The following is a 19052-nucleotide window of genomic DNA, read 5'->3' on the forward strand; positions in this document are numbered from 1 at the left end:
CTTTTGCAAGCTGGTACGAGCCGGCTCCAGCTCACAACCCGGGTTCCACCCCTAGAAATTCTGAGGTGTTGGCCTGTGAGGTGTGACCCAGTTACATGTATTTTTGAAAGCTCCTCAGGTGATTCTAAGGGGCCACCAAGGGTGAGAGCCAGTAGTCTGAATGGCCACAGTAATAAACAGCTATAGTGTAGCTATGATGTCTCTATCTATAAGAGTCCCATAAATCACGTCTTGTGGAGAAGCAGTACGGTGTAATGTTAAAAACTTGGGCTCTGGAGACAGAAGGCCTGGTTTAGATTCTGTACCTTCCTGGCTGTCTGATAATAGTGGCCTAACATGTCTGTGCCTCAGTTGCCTCGTCTGTGAAAAGGTACCAACCCAAAGGGCCGCTGTAAGGCTCAACTCCAGTGAGTTACTCTATGGAGCCCTTAGAACAATGCCTGCCTGGCTCAAGGTGAGCCCCGAATGAATGCTAATCATGCTATCCTCCACTCCACTGCAGATGCTTGTGGAGTTCATGTCCATTTGGATTATAAGTTAAGTTATTGTTTGTTTTTGTTTTTTGCTTTAATCTAAATTTTGGCCCAACCATTATATTTCTCAATAAAATCTGTCTTGGATTTTCTATTTTCTTTTGAATGTGGAATAAGGATGAGGGAGATCTGGGGTTGATCCTGGTTGCATTTCAGGGGGCTGTGTGGAGTAGGCCTTAGTCGTAAGAAAAAGGTGAGATGGACACAGGCACTCCTGGTGGTAGGAGGCTGCATTTCTGCTGACTGATCCTTTCCAGGTCCCAGATTTGACAGTTCTGTAATTCCACAGTGGACAGAGCCCAGCATAAATGTCACACGGATGAACTTGATCTCAGCTGTCCTATTTCTCAGTGGCACTGACCTAGTTTGAGTAATTTGCACACAATATCTTGGTAATCAAACCAACCTGCTCTTTCATTTAGCTAAATCATCATTTAGGAAATATAACCATTCTGCTTAAATTATTGGGGGCAATCAAATATTGCTGCAATACTTTTTTTTTTTTTTCATGCAACAGCTATCTGGGTTTTTTTTTGCTGTTTTTTTTTTTTTAATTTTTGGCTATGTTTGGTCTTCGTTTCTGTGCGAGGACTTTCTCTAGTTGCGGCAAGCGGGGGCCACTCTTCACCGCCGTGCGCGGGCCTCTCACTATCGCGGCCTCTCTTGTTGCGGAGCACAGGCTCCAGCTGCGCAGGCTCAGTAGTTGTGGCTCACGGGCCTAGTTGCTCCACAGCATGTGGGATCTTCCCAGACCAGGGCTCGAACCCGTGTCCCCTGCATTAGCAGGCAGATTCTCAACCACTGCGCCACCAAGGAAGCCCACTGCAATACTTTATCGTTCTTGTTCTAGGCTTGACTGTTCTTCTCTGACTTTTAACAAAAGCAATTAACATATTCTTTACTCTCCCCTGGGCAGCTTTGGGGTAAAAAAGGAGATATATCATTACTGTCACATTTGTAGTAGGTATATACAATTATTACAGAAATAATAAAAGAATAACAAGTATAATGAAAATTTCTAGTGTCCCAGCTGTGCCCTCTTCCATGAAATCATCTTGTCTAGGAAAATGTTCAGTGAAGGAGAAGCATCACGGTAAGCACAGAAGAACTGTAATTATCTCCTCAGTAATCTGACATTTCTGACTTTAATATGTTTGGTGTCATGGCTAAGGAAAAAAAAAAAAAAAAGAATTCTGTTCTTGCTTGTTAGTAGCTCCTGAGCCCTCCTAACTCTTCTTCAATTTTCTGGTACCATCCACAGGGGAGCAGTAGTGCAGGGTAGGCCATGCTAAGAGGTAAAAGGGTTGGAAGGAGAGTAAAATGGAGACAGGATGATTTGAGAAAGACATAAGTTCAAGGATGGATTCAAGTAATAAATTCATATAATGGAATACTAGGTACCAATGAAAATGAATTAGCCATTGCACTGGAAGAACACAGAGTAGTCACACAAACATCATGTTCATAATGTATGATTTCATCTGAGTAAGGGCCCAACAGACGAAGCCAGTCTCTGGTATTAGAGATCAGCCAGAGAATACCTTTGGGGAAAGCAGAGGTAAATAGGAAGGGGCAACTATTGGGGAAGCTTCTATTTCTTGACCTGGGTGTTGGTTTCCTGGCTGTATTCACTCTGTCATAACTAATTCAACTGTACAGTTATGATCTGTGTATTTTCTGTATGAGTGTTATACCTTTATAAAGTATTGAAAAGTTTAAAAAAAAAGAGTGGAGTGCTGGAATAACTAGATAGTCACATGTAAAAGGATGAATTTTGACTCCCTACCTTACTCCATATACAAAAAATTAACTCAAAGTGGATCAAATATCTAAATGTCTAACCTATGGCTTATATCTAACTGTTTAAATTATAGCTTAAAATTATAAAACTCTTAGAGGAAAATATAGATTTAAATCTTCATGACCTTCATCGACAATAGTTTCTTAGATATGATACCTAAAGCACAAGAAACCACCACCAACAACAAAAAGATAAATTGGATATCATCAAACCTAAAACTTTCCTATGTCAAAGGACATCATTAAGAAAGTGAAAGGACAACCCACAGAATGAGGAAAGTATTTGCAAATTATATATCTGATAAGGGTCTAGTATCTAGAAATCTTACAACTCAACAGCAAAAACATAAATAATCCAATTAAAAATGGGCAAAGAATTTGAATAGACAGTCTCTAAAGAAGACATACAAATTTGCCATGTGCCAATAAGCCCATGAAAAGCTCAACATCATTAGATATTAGGGAAATGGAAATCAAAACCACAATGAAATATCACTTCTTATCAACCAGGAAGGCTATAATAAACACACGCACACAATCAGACAATAACAAGTGTTGGTGAGGATGTGGAGAAACTGGAATCTACATACATTGCTGCTAGGAATGTAAAAATGGTACCGCTGCTATGGAAAACAGTCTGGCAGTTTCTCAAAAATTTAAACACCAAGTTACCATTTGACCAAGCAAATCCACTCCTAGGTATACCCAAGAGAACTGAAAATATATGTCCACTCAAAAACTTGTATAGGAATGTTCACAGCAGCATTGTTTAACAGCCAAAAAAGTGAAAATAGCCCAAATATCTGTCAACTGATAAACAGATAAGTGAAGTGGTATATCCTCACAATAGGATATTATTTGGCCATAAAAAGAAATGAAATACAGATACTTGCTAAAATAAGGATGCTAAGTGAAAGAAGCCAGAAACAAAAGACCACATATTGTGTGATTCCATTTGTATGCGATACCCAGAACAGGCAAATCTATAGAGACAGAAAGTATTCAATAGATCAGTGGTTGCCGAGACTTGGAGGGAGGGTGGAAATGGGAAGTAACTGCCAGTGGGGTACAGGGTTTCTTTGGGGGATGATAAAATTAGATAGTGTCTATGGTTGCACAACCTGTGAGTATACTAAAAGCCAGGGAACTATAAACTTTAAAGTAGTGAATTTTATGCTATGTGAGTTACATCTCAATTAAAAAATGGATTTGATATTAAGTCAATTAATTATTTTTGATTAATTTTTTCCATGGTATTTTTTTTCCATGGTATTAATTTTTTCCTTCTACCTAAACTCTTTGGTAGAAGGCCAAAGCGTTTAGGGGCGGTGGCAGCAATGGATGGAGACACCAGTACTGTCTGATCCACTGGAAAATGAATACCTGGACATGGCAGGGCTATACGAAAAGGCTTGCTCCAGACATTTTTAATCAAGATGCTCCCATTGTCAGTGCCGCCCTGCTTGGGTTGGGTGCGACCTGTGAGTCTGCTCTGGATTCCCTCCTCTGGCTGAGAAAGCAATTTGGGAGGTGAGTGTCCCGTCCCAAACCTGCTGGAGATAGGGTTTTTCTAGAGGGTGGAGTGCCTTGGAAAGAGGAAACCTATGACGGAGGAGATCGGGTTTGCTGGGGAGAGAGAACCAAGCAGGAAGACCAACTTGATGAAGTCACTGCCAAATGGAAATGGCAGGAACGGAGTAAAAACGGAGAGAAGCGTCACCATTACCGTTGTGTTTCTGCAGGAATCCGATGACCTTCTCCAGCACGGTGGTCTTGTCCATCTTCCGCGTGTTGCCAGGCAGCATGGAGCTGAGCTCTTTGATGAGAACATTGAACTGGTCCCGACGCTTCTTCTCAGACTTGTTTCGAGAAGCTCTGTCAACGCAAAATACACAGGTTACTGGAACATTCCACTTCTGGAAGCCTTCCTTACGGGACGGAGGCACTTTCGGTCAGAGTGTGTTCTGCTGAGATCATCTAATCAAAACTTTTCAAGGAAAGAAGCGTGCACCATATTTCCGAGCTGAGTAACGGGGACAGAAAAAATGTTACGCTAGGCTCCTGGCCACAAAGAGAGACAGTATCAGTGAGTCCTGACTCAGATGCAGAATCTTACAGATTGGCTCTGTAGCTAGATGCTCTGACTCCAGAGAACAAAAGACATGCTGATTATCAAGATAAACAGCCCCGAGGGGTTTGCTCTGACAGTCTGTCCTCAGGCCCAAACCAGGTCCCCTCCAACCCAGAGCGCCTAGCCCCTGATGCCAAGTCACGAGGGATAGCCAGGCATCCTGAGTGTCCAGTAGAGAGCCAGTGCCACCCAGGGGCACATGTCCTGCCCACTGCCCCAGAGCCCATCATCCCGCTGGGGAGTCCAGGCTCACCCCACACAAAACCATCCACAAGCCACGCATGGTCCAGAGCCAATGTGACAGGGACTGCACGTGACTGTCAAGCTGCTAAATGTGGCTGAACCCTTTTAAAAATGACGTGGTGGAAACTTCAGTGCATGTTACTAAGTGAAAGAGCTAATCTGCAAAGACTCCACACTCGAGGACTCCAACTCTGGAACGTTCTGGAAAAGACGAAACTATGGCGACAGTAAAAAGATCAGTGGCTGCCAGGGGCTGAGGTGGTGGGGGAGTGAACAGGTGGACACAGAGGATATTTAGGGCTGTGAAACTACTCTATATGATACTATAATGGCAGATGCGTGTCATATATTTGGCCAAACCCAGAGAATGTACAACCCCAAGAGTGAACCCTAAAGTAGACTACGGTCTTTGGGGGACAATGAGGTGTCAGTGTAGCCTCATCAGTTGCAGCAAATGGACCAGTCTTGCTGGTGGGGTGTTCGTAATCGGGGAGGCTGTGCATATATAGCGACAGAGAGCATATGGAAAATCTCTGTACCTTCCACTCAATTTTGCTGGGAACTTAAAATTGCTCTAAAAATAGAGTTTATTTTTTTAAAAAAATGACATACTACACTGCACGCCTACAGAAGAGATCAAAGTGGAGCTGCTCAGTTTGAGGGGAGGGGATCTGCCCTGAGCCACTGAGGCACTGAGGAAGCCTAGGATCCCAGGAACTCGGATAGGAAATCGCGGCTGCAGGGGCTGCTCTACTAGACAAGGGACCACCCCGCCCCCCATAGCCCGAAGAAGTCTGAGAAGCTGTGGCACCCCAGAGGCCTTGATCCTTAGACACACCACAGGCCAGGTGCTCCTCCACAGCCAGCTTGCTCAAAGCTGATCCAGGGCCGGCAAAGCTGACCCACCCCGCCCAAATTCACCCCAGATGGATTCGTTCCAGAAAGTCAGCTCACCGAGAGAGAACAAGGGCCACAGCTGCAGGGTCCATTGAACTTGCTGGTCCAGGCCCCCTGGGGCCCGGGGTCAAGGTGCCTGGAGCAGCAAATCACCCACCAGGAGGCCACTGGCCAACGCGTGGTCAGGACAGGATGCTGGTGGCTTGTGACAACGCAGCAGGTTCCCCTCAGAGGGATTCACCTCCCCTAGGGTGGGTACCAATATCCACAGGTGTCAGTATCACCAGAGATTCAGCTTCCCCGAAGAGCTCTTAGAAACAGAGGCACACACCCCAAACACCCTTTCCCTTGATGCTGTGATGGCCACAACAATTCCGCTTGTCACTGCCTAATTGCACACGACCTGTCTTGGTTTCAACCCACCCGTTTACAAGTCATCTTTTGCTGATTTCGTCTCAGTTTGGGGGGTTTCCTGATAACATCTGAGATAATTCTTCAAAGCTCACCTCAAGCACGTGGTAGCTACCCTTACCTAAGGGTCTCTTCCTTTTCCTGACTTTTCCCTCCTTCCTCTCTCTCCTTGGATTTTTGGGAGGATCTGAAATCCTCAAGGCGTTTCTACAAAGGCCTCACTCCTAGGCCAGTCACCATCCTCAAGTACACTCTCTCCCAATCCCTCCCACAGTCTGACTGCAGGAGTAGCAGTAAGATGCCGAGGTGCCTTTGTGCTAGTCCAAGGTAAAAAGCATACTGTTCAAACACATGGGAGAGAAGAAAGGAAACTTTTAACTTTCTGAGTGACTGTCTATGCATTATAAATAATTTTTTGGCCTAGATTTGAAGAGTGACATGCAACCTCCTTAGTCAGAAAAAGCTCTGTTCCTGTCCTAGTTTGCCCATTATAAATTATTGGTGAGCAGATAACACCCAGCTCATTATGACTCTGTTCTCTTCTTCAGTGCGTATAATGGCAATGAACACAGCCTGGCAGAGACAATGATGAAGGCTTGTATCATTAGTGACAGGAACACAAGCTTGCTTCTGTCGCCTCCGCCTGGGACACACGATGGTGCCCACTGGAAATTGGTCAGTGTCAGCTGAATCCACAGCTCTGAGCCAAGAAAGAAAATAAAAAGCCTTAAATGACCTTATTTCTGATAAGGAGGTCTGCTCGGCAGGCCCCGAGACCACCATGCCTAAGGCACTGGGAAAACAGGTTGAAAGACACTTAAACAATCAGCCTTTGGGTTTGTTTTTTCCTTTAAGGCATTATTTATGTTCAGTGAAACTCATCCATTTTATGTGTGTAGTTTGATGAATCTTGGTAACTGTGGAACCACCACCAAAATTGAGTTGTAAAATAGCTCCTTCATCCTAAAAGGTTTTCTCCTGCATCTTTGTTTGCTGTTGATCTCCCCTGGACCACAGCTCCGGGAAACCACTGGTCTGCTGTCACTGTAGCTTTGCCTTTTCGAGGATTTCATATAAATGGAATCAGATAGCACAGAGTCTTTGACTTTTATTTAGCATAAAGTTTCGGCGATTCAACCATGCTGTTGCATATATTAATACTTCATTCCTTTTGACTGCTGACTGGTATTCAATTGGGTTGTTTCTACTTTGGGGGTATTAAGAATAATGCTGTTCTTATTATACAACAATATTATAGCCAATTTTGTGGAATAATTATAAATGGAAAGTAACCTTTAAAATTTGTATAAAAAATGAAAAATAAAGAATAACGCTGCTCTGAGTATTCATTTCCTTGTCTTTGTGTAGACACAGGGGTAAATACAAAGGTATGAAATTGCTGGGTCTTATCATAAGAGTATGTTTAACACTGTAGGATAGTACCATACAGTTATACAAAATGGCTGTCCTGTTTCTGCATTTCCACCTGCAACGTATGAGAGTTCCTGTTGCTCCACATCCTTGCAAACACTTGGCATTGTCAGTCTTTCTTCACTTTAGCCGCTGTAGCGTTATCTCATTGTGGTTTTAACTGGCATTTTTCTCATGATGAGTGATGTCAGCATCTTTTCACATGCTTAACCCTCTTTCGTATATCTTCTTTTGTGAAGTGTCTGTTCAAATCTTCTGCCCATTTTTCAATTGGGTTGTTTGTCTTCTTTTTATTGAGTTTAAGAGAGAGAAAAAAAGAGAGAGGAGGTCTAGGAGGAAGGGAAGGGGTGTGTGTGTGTGTGTTTTAAACATACATTGATACAAGCCTCAGCCTTTGACTTTGAATGCAGGGCTCAAAGAACCCCAGGTTATCTTTTCTGATGTCTCCCATGGGACACTGGTGACATAGATAACACTTGCTGGGCACTTACTATGTAATAGCACTATTTTAAGTGCCCTACATGTATTCATTCCTGATAACACTTGCTGGGCACTTACTATGTAATAGCACTATTTTAAGTGCCCTACATGTATTCATTCCTTTAATCCTCACAATGACCCTTGAAGGTAGGTATTGTTATCATTCCCATTTCACAGGTGAAGCTGAGGCACTGAGAGGCTGTATAACTCCCGATGTCACAGGACTAGGAAGTGGTGGAGAACGCCAACTCAGGTGCCCATGCTATGAGGCACTGCACTCTCCCACCTCCTTCTACAACTCCCTCTAAAACTCCCTCATTCTCTCCACATCTGTAACCCCTGGAAGCCCCGGTTCTGTTCTCCATCATTGTGTTCTCTTTTTGAGAATGTCATATAAACAGAATCAGACAGCATGCAACCTTTTGAGCTGGCTTCAACCCAGCACGATGCCTTTGAGGTTCGTCCAAGTTGCTGCACCTACCAACACCTTCCCCTTCTCATTGCCGAGTAGTTTTCTATTGCACGGATGTTAACACAGCTGGCTTATCCATTCACCTGCTGAAGGAGATTTGGGTTGTTTCCCATTTTCGTTCATAAGCAGAGATGCCGTAAACATTTGTGTACAGGTTTTTGTGTGAACATAAGTTGTCAGCTCTCTGAAGTAAGTAACCTGGGAGTAGGATGGCTGGATCACGTGGAAAGTGTATGTTTAACTTTCTAAGAAAGCGCCAGACTGTTTTCCAGGGTGGCGGTACCATTTTCTCTCTTGCTAGCAATGTAGGAGTGATCCAGGTGTTCCACATCCTCAAGGGGAGTTAGTATTGTCAGTACTTTTTATTTTAGCTCATCTAAGAGATGTGCAGTGCTATCTCATTGGGCTTTCATTTGCATTTTTCTAATCGCTAATGATGTTGAACATCTTTTCATGTACTTTTATGCCATCTGTATACCCTCTTTGGTGAAGCATCCGTTCATGCCCTTTGGCATTTTAAAATGGGGCTGTTTGTTTCCTTACTGTTGAGGTTTGAGAGTTCGTTATATATTCTGATACAATCCTTTGTCAGACATGTGATTTGTTATTTTTCCAGCTTGCCTTTTCATTCTCTTAATAAGTGTCTTTCACAGAGTAAAAGTTTTAAATTTTGATGAAGGCCCAAGTTAACCATTTTTTGCTTTTTATGGATTGTGCTTTGGTGTCAGATCTAAGAACGCTTGGCCTAACCTCAGGCCACGAAGATTTTCTCCTGTGTTTTCTTCTAACAGTTTTACACATTTTACCTTTAGACTTATGATCCATTTTGAGTTATTTTTATAACATGTAAGGTTTAGGTGAAAGTTTGTTTGCATATGGTTGTCCAGTTGTTCCAACTCCACTTTTTTGAAATGACATTTCTACACTGAATTACCTTTGCACGTTTGTAAAAAATCAATTGGTCAACTTTATGTGATTCAGTTTCTGGATTATCTATTCTCTGTTTGTTGCAGGGATATGTGGAGCTTTCCCTCCACCAGTACCATACTGTGCAATTACTGTAGTTTTATATTAAGTCTTAAAATTAATAATGTGATTCCTCCAACTTTATTCTTCTTTTTCAAAATTATTTTGACCATTCTAGTGCCTATGCCTTTCCATTAAATTAAAAAAAAATTATTTTTTATTGGAGTATGGTTGATTTCCAATGTTGTGTTAGTTTCAGGTGTACAGCAAAGTGATTCAGTTATACATATACATATATCTATTCTCTTTCAGATTCTTTTCCCATATAGGATATTGCAGAGCAATGAGTAGGGTTCCCTATGCTATATAATAGGTCCATGTTGATTATCTATTTTATATATAGGAGTGTGTATATGTTAATCCCAATCTCCCAATTTATCCCTCCCCTCCACCTTTCCCCTTTGGTAACCATAAATTTGTTTTCTAAGTCTGTGAGTCTGTTTCTATTTTGTAAATAAGTTCATTTGTATCATTTTTTTCCCAGTTTCCACATATAAGTGATATTATATTGTCTCTCTCTGTCTGACTTACTTCACTTGGTATGATCATCTCTAGGTCCATCCATGTTGCTGCAAATGGCATTATTTCATTCTTTTTTAATTTGACCATTCTGGTGCCTATGCCTTTCCATTACATTTTACAAGTAACTTGTCTTTATCTACAAAGAGTTCCGCTGGGATTTTGATTGGAATTCTTTTAAATCTATGGACCAATTTGGGGAAAATTGATATCTTTACTCTGTTGAGTCTTCCAATACATAAATACAATGTCTTTCCATTTACTGAGGTCTTCATTAATTTCTGTTATGAGCATTTTGCAGTTTTTACATACATATTTCATACATGTTTTATTAGATTTATACCTAAGTATTTCATTTTTGGGGACTCATTATAAATTTTGTTTTTAATATCAGTTTCTAATAGTTTTCATAGTTAACCTATAGAAAGATGATTGATTTGTGTGTTTTAACTTTGTATCCTGTAACCTTGCTAAATTCACTTATTAGTTATAGGAGCTTTTTTTTTTTTTTGGTAAGTCTCTCAGGATGTTCTATATACACAATCATGTCATCTGTGAATAAGGAAAGTGTTGTTTCTTTTTTTCCCAACCAATATGCCTTTGATTTCTCTTACTGTCTCATTACTCTGGCTAGAACTAGCAGCACGATGTTGAATAAAAGTCATGAGAGCAGACACTTTTACCTTGTTTACCACTTTAGGGGGAAAACATTCAGTCTTTTGCCATTAAGTATATTAGCCATAGGTTTTATGTAAATGCCCTTATGCCTTTTATGTAAATGCATAAATAGGAGGAAATTCCCTCCTACTCCTAGTTTGCTGAGAGTTTATATCATGAATAGAAGTCAAATTTTGTCAAATTCCTTTTCTGCATCATTTAATATAATCATGTGGTTTGGTTTTTCTTCCACAGCTTTCAAACTTGGTGGGTTACACTGATACACTGATTGGTTTTCAAATATTGAATAGCCTTATTTCCCCTGGATAAAACTCTGCTTGGTCATGATGTATTTGATAGGCAGATAGATAGATATAGACAGACGGATGGATATGATTTGCTAATGTTTGGTTGAGGATTTCTGCATCTATGTTCATGAAGAATATTGGTCCATAGTTTTCTTTTCTTGTACTATCTTTTTCTGGGTAATGCTGGTCTCACAAAATAAGTTGGGAAGTATTTCCTCCTCTGGAGGAGACTGTGTAAAATTGGTGATATTTCTTCTTTTAATGATTGACAGAATTCATCAGTGGAACCATCTGGGTATGGAGATTTCTTTTTCACAAGATTTTAAACTACAAATTCAATTTCCTTATTAGTTATAGGATTCTAGGCTTTCTATTTCTTCTTGTATGAGTTTTGGTGGTTTATAGTTTTTGAGTAATTGGTTCCTCCCATCTAAGTTGTACTTATATAGGTCCCGTTGTTCAAATAATTCCCTTATGGTCCTTTTAATGTCTAAAGGGTGGTGCAGTGACATCTCCTTTATAAAATTCCTGCTGTTGGTAATTTATGTCTTCTTTTTTTGTCATTCTTGCAATAGGCTTACCAATTTTACTGATTTTTTAAAAATCACCTTTTGGTTTCACTGATTTTTCTCTATTATTTTTGTTTTTACTCTTATTGATTTCTGCTCTTATATCTATAATTTCCATTCTTCTTCTTGTTTTGAGCTTACTTTGCTCTTTCATTTCTAGTTTCTTACAGTGGAAGCTTAAGTTCTTGACTTAAGACCTTTTCTCTTTTCTATTATGAACATTTAATGCTATAGCTTTCCCTCTAAGCACTGCTTTAGAGGCAACCCACAGATTTTGATATGTTATAATTTTACCCTCGTTCAGTTCAAAATAGTTTCTAATATTCCTTGAGACTTCCTCTTTGACCCTTGGATTACTTAGAAATGTATTGTGAAAAAAGTGCTATCTTCCCCCCCCCACTATATTTCTGTTTCTAATTTAATTTCAGTTCATTAGACTTTTTTACATTTGTTTTGTGAAGCAGGATTTGATTTATCTTATTGAACGTTCAACATGTACTTGAAAATAATGTGTATTCTGCTACTGTTGGGTGGAGTTTTCTACAAATGTCAAGCATATCTTTTTGGTTGATAGTATTTTTAAATTCTTCTATATCCTTACTGAATTTCTATCTACTAGTTCTATTACTGAGAAAGGCATATTAAATTCTTGTCACAGTTCTTTAGGTTGTGCTTTATGTATTTCGAAGCCCTGTTGTTAGGTGTATACACATATAGAATTGTTATGTGTTCTTAGTATACTGACTCTTTATCATTATGTAATATCACTCTTTATTCCTGGCAATTTTCTTTGCTATGAAGTACACTTTATTTTATAGTATTTTACAGCCACTCTGGCTTTCTTTTAATTAATTTATGTGGTATATCATTTTCCATAGTTTTACTTTTAACCTATCTATATCATCATATATAAAGTGAATGTCATGTCATTTAAAAAAATCCATTCTGAAGATCTGTCTTTTAGTTGGCATGTTTAGGCCATTGCATTTAATGTAATTATTTATATGTTTGGATTTAGGTATACCATCTTACCATCTGTTTTCTGTTTTTTCACTTTTTGTTTGTTCATTTGTTTTTTTGTTGTTCCTGTTTCTCCTTTCCTGCCTTCTTTTGGGTTTATTCCATTTTAATTTATCTAACCCATGCAGCTACGGTCAATTAATCTTTGACAAAGGAGGCAAGAATATACAATGGGAAAAAACATTCTCTTCAGCAAGTAGTGCTGGGAAAGTTGGACAGCCGCGTTTAAATCAATGAAGTTAGAACAAGCCCTCACACCATACACAAAAATAAACTCAAAATGGCTTAAAGACTTAAACATAAGACATGACACCATAAAACTCCTAGAAGAGATCATAGGCAAAACATTCTCTGACATAAATCATACTAATGTTTTCTTAGGTCAGTCTCCCAAGGCAATAGAAATAAAAACAAAAACAAATGGAACCTAATCAAACTTACAAGTTTTTGCACAGCAAAGGAACCATAAACAAGATGAAAAGACAACCTACAGAATGGGAGAAAATATTTGCAAATGATGCAACTGACAAGGGCTTAATTTCCAAAATATACAAACAGCTCATACAACTCAACAACAAAAAAACAAACAACCCAATCAAAAAATAGGCAGAAGACCTAAATAGACATTTTTCCAAAGAAGAAATACAGGTGGCCAATAGGCACATGAAAGATGCTCAACATCACTAATTATTAGAGAAATGCAAATCAAAGCTACAAGGGACCACCTCATACCAGTCAGAATGGCCATCATCAAAAAGTCTACAAATAACAAATACTGGAGAAGGTGTGGAGTAAAGGGAACCCTCCTACACTGTTGGTGGGAATATAAGTTGGTGTAGCCACTGTGGAAAACAGTATGGAGGTTCCTCAGAAAACTAAAAATAGAATTACCATATGATCCAGCAATCCCACTCGTGGGCATATATCCAGACAAAACTATAATTCAAAATGATACATGCACCCCTATGTTCATAGCAGCACTATTCACAATAGCCAAGACATGGAAACAACCTAAATGTCCATTGACAGATGAATGGTTAAAGAAGATGTGGTATATATATACAATGGAATACTACTCAGCCATAAAAAAAGAATGAAATAATGCCATTTGCAGCAACATGGATGCAATTAGAGATTATCATACTAAGTGAAGTAAGTCAGACAAATACAATATGATACCACTTATATGGGAAATCTAAAATATGACACAAATGAACCTATCTGTGAAACAGAAACAAACTCCTAGACACAGAGAACAGAGTGGTGGTTGCCAAGGGGGAAGGTGTTGCAGGAGGGATGGTTGGAGTTAGCAGATGTAAGCTTTTACATATATGATGGATAAACAACAAGGTCCTACTGTGTAGCACAGGCCATTATATACAATATCCTATGATAAACCATAATGGAAAAGAATATTAAAAAAAGGAATGTGTATATATGTATAACTGAGTCACTTTGCTGTACAGCAGTAATTAACACAACATTGTAAATCAACTATACCTCAATTAAAAAAAATCCACTGTGTTTTTATTTACTATATTTCTTTGTGTAGTTTTTAGTAATTAAGGATTATAATAGAAAAACATCTTTTCAGGGCCTACTTAGAATATTTTGCTATTTCAAGTGGAATGTGGAAACTTTACTCCTAATAGTTTCCTTTACCCTCCCCGTCTTTATGTTGTAGTTATGTTACATACACTGAATCAGATCTACATACGCTGAATCAGATCTACACACGCTGAATCAGATCTACATACACTGAATCAGATCAGATTACTTTTTCCCCCAAATGTCAGACTACCTATTAATATTATATTTAGGCAGATATTTACCATTTCTGTTACTCTTCCTATTTCATATCCCAAGTTTCCATCTGGTATCATTGCCTTTCTGTTAAAAAAAAATCCTTTAGCAATTCTTTCAGAGCAAGTCTCTTGATAAGAAGCTTTCTTAGGTTTCCTGCATTTGAGAATATCTTCATTTATCTTCACTTCTGAAGGATATTTTCACTGGATATAGAATTCTGGGCTAATGGTTCTTTCCTTTTGACATTTAAAAAATATCCTGCCACTACTAGAAGGCTCCCATGGTTTCTGGTGAGAAATCCATGGTGCGACGGAGGAGCTTCAAGATGGCGGAAGAGTAAGACGCGGAGATCACCTTCCTCCCCACAAATACATGAGAAATACATCTACATGTGGAACTGCTCCTACAGAACAACTACTGAATGCTGGCAGAAGACCTCAGACCTCCCAAAAGGTAAGAAACTCCCCACGTACCTGGGTAGGGCAAAAGAAAAAAGAAAAAACAGAGACAACAGGGACGGGACCTGCACCAGTGGGATGGAGCCGTGAAGGAGGAAAGGTTTCCACGCACTAGGAAGCCCCTTCGCGGGCGGAGACTGCGGGGGGCGGAGGGGGGAAGCTTCGGAGCCACGGAGGAGAGCGCAGCCACAGGGGTGCGGAGGGCAAAGCGGAGAGATTCCCGCACAGAGGCTCGGTGCCGAGCAGCACTCACCAGCCCGAGAGGCTTGTCTGCTCACCCGCCGGGGCGGGCAGGGCTGGGAGCTGAGGCTCCGGCTTCGGTCGGATCACAGGGAGAGGACTGGGGTTGGCGGCGTGAACACAGCCTGAAGGGGCTAGTGTGCCACGGCTAGCCAGGAGGGAGTCCGGGAAAAGTTCTGGACCTGCTTAAGAGGCAAGAGACTTTTTCTTGCCTCTTTGTTTCCTGGTGTGCGAGGAGATGGGATTCAGAGCGCCGCCTAAACAAGCTCCAGAGGCGGGCGGAGCTGCGGCCATCAGCGCGGACCCCAGAGACGGGCAGGAGACGCTAAGGCTGCTGCTGCCGCCACCAAGAAGCCTGTGTGCGAGCACAGCTCACTCTCCACACCGCCCCTCCCGGGAGCCTGTGCAGCCCGCCACGGCCAGGCTCCCGTGATCCAGGGACAACTTCCCCGGGAGAACGCACGGCGCGCCTCATGCTGCTGCAACGTCACGCCGGCCTCTGCCGCGCAGGCTCGCCCCGCCTCCTCCGTACCGCTCCCTCCCCCCCGCCTGAGTGAGCCAGAGCCCCCGAAGCAGCTGCTCCTTTAACCCCGTCCTGTCTGAGCGAAGAACAGATGCCCTCAGGCGACCTACACGCAGAGGTGGGGCCACATCCAAACCTGAACCCCAGGAGCTGTGCGAACAAAGAAGAGAAAAGGAAATCTCTCCCAGCAGCCTCAGGAGCAGCGGATTAAATCTCCACAATGAACTTGATGTACCCTGCATCTGTGGAATACCTGAATAGACAACCAATCATCCCAAATTGAGGAGGTGGACTTTGGGAGCAATTATATATATATATATATATATATATATATATATTTCCCTTTTTCTCTTTTTGTGAGTGTGTATGCTTCTGTGTGTGAATTTGTCTGTATAGCTTTGCTTTTACCATTTGTCCTAGGGTTCTGTCTGTCCTTTTTTTTTTTTTTCTTAAACTTAAAAAATTTATTTTTCTTAATATTTTTTATTTTTTATTTTAATTATTTTATTTTATTTTACTTTATTTTATCTTCTTTCTTTTTTTCTCCCTTTTATTCTGAGCCGTGTGGAGGACAGGTTCTTGGTGCTCCAGCCAGGGTCAGGGCTGTCACTGAGGTGGGAGAGCCAAGTTCAGGACACTGGTCCACAAGAGACCTCCCAGCTCCACATAATATCAAACGGCGAAAATCTCCCAGAGATCTCCATCTCAATGCCAAAACCCAGCTCCACTCACCGACCAGCAAGCTACAGTGCAGGACACCCTATGCCAAACAACTAGCAAGACAGGAACACAAACCCACCCATTAGCACAGAGGCTGCCTAAAATCATAATAAGGCCACAGACACCCCAAAACACACCACCAGACGTGGACGTGCCCACCAGAAAGACAAGATCCAGCCTCATCCACCAGAACACACGCACCAGTCCCCTCCACCAGGAAGCCTACACAACCCACTGAAAAAACCTTAGCCACTGGGGACAGACACCAAAAACAACGGAAACTACGAACCTGCAGCCTGCAAAAAAGGAGACCCCAAACACAGTAAGTTAAGCAAAATGAGAAGACAGAGAAACACAGCAGATGAAGGAGCAAGGCAAAACCCCACCAGACCTAACAAATGAAGAGGAAATAGGCAGTCTACCTGAAAAAGAATTCAGAATAATGATAGTAAAGATGATCCAAAATCTTGGAAATAGAATGGAGAAAATACAAGAAACATTTAACAAGGACCTAGAAGAACTAAAGAGCAAACAAACAGTGATGAACAACACAATAAATGAAATTTAAAATTCTCTAGAAGGGATCTATAGCAGAGTAACTGAGGTAGAAGAACGGATAAGTGACCTGGAAGATAAAATAGTGGAAATAACTACTGCAGAGCAGAATAAAGAAAAAAGAATGAAAAGAATTAAGGACAGTCTCAGAGACCTCTGGGACAACATTAAATGCACCAACATTCGAATTATAGGGGTCCCAAAAGAAGAAGAGAAAAAGAAAGGGACTGAGAAAATATTTGAAGAGATTATAGTTGAAAACTTCCCTAATATGGGAAAGGAAATAGTTAATCAAGTCCAGGAAGCACAGAGAGTCCCATACAGGATAAATCCACGCCAAGACACATATTAATCAAACTATCAAAAATTAAATACAAAGAACAAATATTAAAAGCAACAAGGGAAAAACAACAAATAACACATAAGGGAATCCCCATAAGGTTAACAGCTGATCTTTCAGCAGAAACTCTGCAAGCCAGAAGGAAGTGGCAGGACATATTTAAAGTGATGAAGGAGAAAAACCTACAACCAAGATTACTCTACCCAGCAAGGATCTCATTCAGATTTGACAGAGAAATTAAAAGCTTTACAGACAAGCAAAAGCTAAGAGAATTCAGTACCACCAAACCAGCTTTACAACAAATGTTAAAGGAACTTCTCTAGGCAGGAAACACAAGAGAAGGAAAAGCCCTACAATAATAAATGCAAAACAATTAAGAAAATGGTAATAGGAACATACATATCGATAACTATCTTAAATGTAAATGGATTAAATGCTCCAACCAAAAGACACAGACTGGCTGAATGGACACAAAAACAAGACCCGTATATATGCTGTCTACAAGAGACCCACTTCAGACCTAGAGACACATATAGACTGAAAGTGAGGGGATGGAAAAAGATATTCCATGCAAATGGAAATCAAAAGAAAGCTGGAGTAGCAATTCTCATATCAGACAAAATAGACTTTAAAACAAAGACTATTACAAGAGACAAAGAAGGACACTACATAATGATCAAGGGATCAATCCAAGAAGACGATATAACAGTTGTAAATATTTATGCACCCAACATAGGAGCACCTCATTACATAAGGCAAATACTAACAGCCATAAAAGGGGAAATTGACAGTAACACAATCACAGTAGGTGACTTTAACACCCCACTTTCACCAATGGACAGATCATCCAAAATGAAAATAAATAAGGAAACACAAGCTTTAAATGATACATTAAACAAGATGGACTTAATTGATATTTATAGGACATTCCATCCAAAAACAACAGAATACAAATTCTTCTCCAGTGCTCATGGAACATTCTCCAGAAGAGATCATATCTTGGGTCACAAATCAAGCCTTGGTAAATTTAAGAAAATTGAAATCGTATCAAGTATCTTTTCCGACCACAATGCTAGGAGACTAGATATCAATTACAGGAAAAAAACTGTAAGAAATACAAACACATGGAGGCTAAACAACACACTACTTAATAACCAAGAGATCACTGAAGGAGTCAAAGAGGAAATTAAAAAATACCTAGAAACAAATGACAATGAAAACACGACGACCCAAAACCTATGGGACACAGCAAAAGCAGTTCTAAGAGGGAAGTTTACAGCAATACAATCCTACCTCAAGAAACAAGAAACATCTCAAATAAACAACCTAACCTTACACCTAAAGCAATTAGAGAAAGAAGAACAAAAAAGTCCCAAAGTTAGCAGAAGGAAAGAAATCATAAAGATCAGATCAGAAATAAATGAAAAAGAAATGAAGGAAACAATAGCAAAGATCAATAAAACTAAAAGCTGGTTCTTTGAGAAGATAAACAAAATTGATAAACCATTAGCCAGACTTATCAAGAAAAAAAGGGAGAAGACTCAAATCAATAAAATTAGAAATGAAAAAGAAGAAGTAACAACTGACACTGCAGAAATAGAAAGGATCATGAGAGATTACTACAAGCAACTCTATGCCAATAAAATGGACAACCTGGAAGAAATGGACAAATTCTTAGAACTGTACAACCTTCTGAGACTGAACCAGGAAGAAATAGAAAATATGAACAAACCAATCACAAGCACTGAAATTGAAACTGTGATTAAAAATCTTACAACAAACAAAAGCCCAGGACCAGATGGCTTCACAGGCGAATTCTATCAAACATTTAGAGAACAGCTAACACCTATCCTTCTCAAACTCTTCCAAAATATAGCAGAGGGAGGAACACTCCCAAACTCACTCTGGAGGCC

The 19052-nt window shown here is 40.4% G+C and overlaps 1 protein-coding gene across 9 annotated transcripts in view; it reads right to left on the bottom strand.

The window, feature by feature from the left end:
• Positions 1-19052, bottom strand: part of NPAS2 (neuronal PAS domain protein 2) — a 191209-nt gene that overhangs the window by 70266 nt on the left and 101891 nt on the right. For all 9 annotated transcript variants that reach the window (XM_082427307.1, XM_082427309.1, XM_082427305.1 and 6 more), the window contains one exon: positions 4060-4208. In XM_082427307.1, coding sequence (XP_082283433.1) covers positions 4060-4208 — 149 coding nt within the window. The remainder of the gene's footprint in view (positions 1-4059; positions 4209-19052) is intronic.

This window comes from Balaenoptera physalus (genome assembly GCF_965194825.1).
Source record: "Balaenoptera physalus genome assembly, chromosome: 15".
NCBI classification, from domain to species: domain Eukaryota; kingdom Metazoa; phylum Chordata; class Mammalia; order Artiodactyla; family Balaenopteridae; genus Balaenoptera; species Balaenoptera physalus.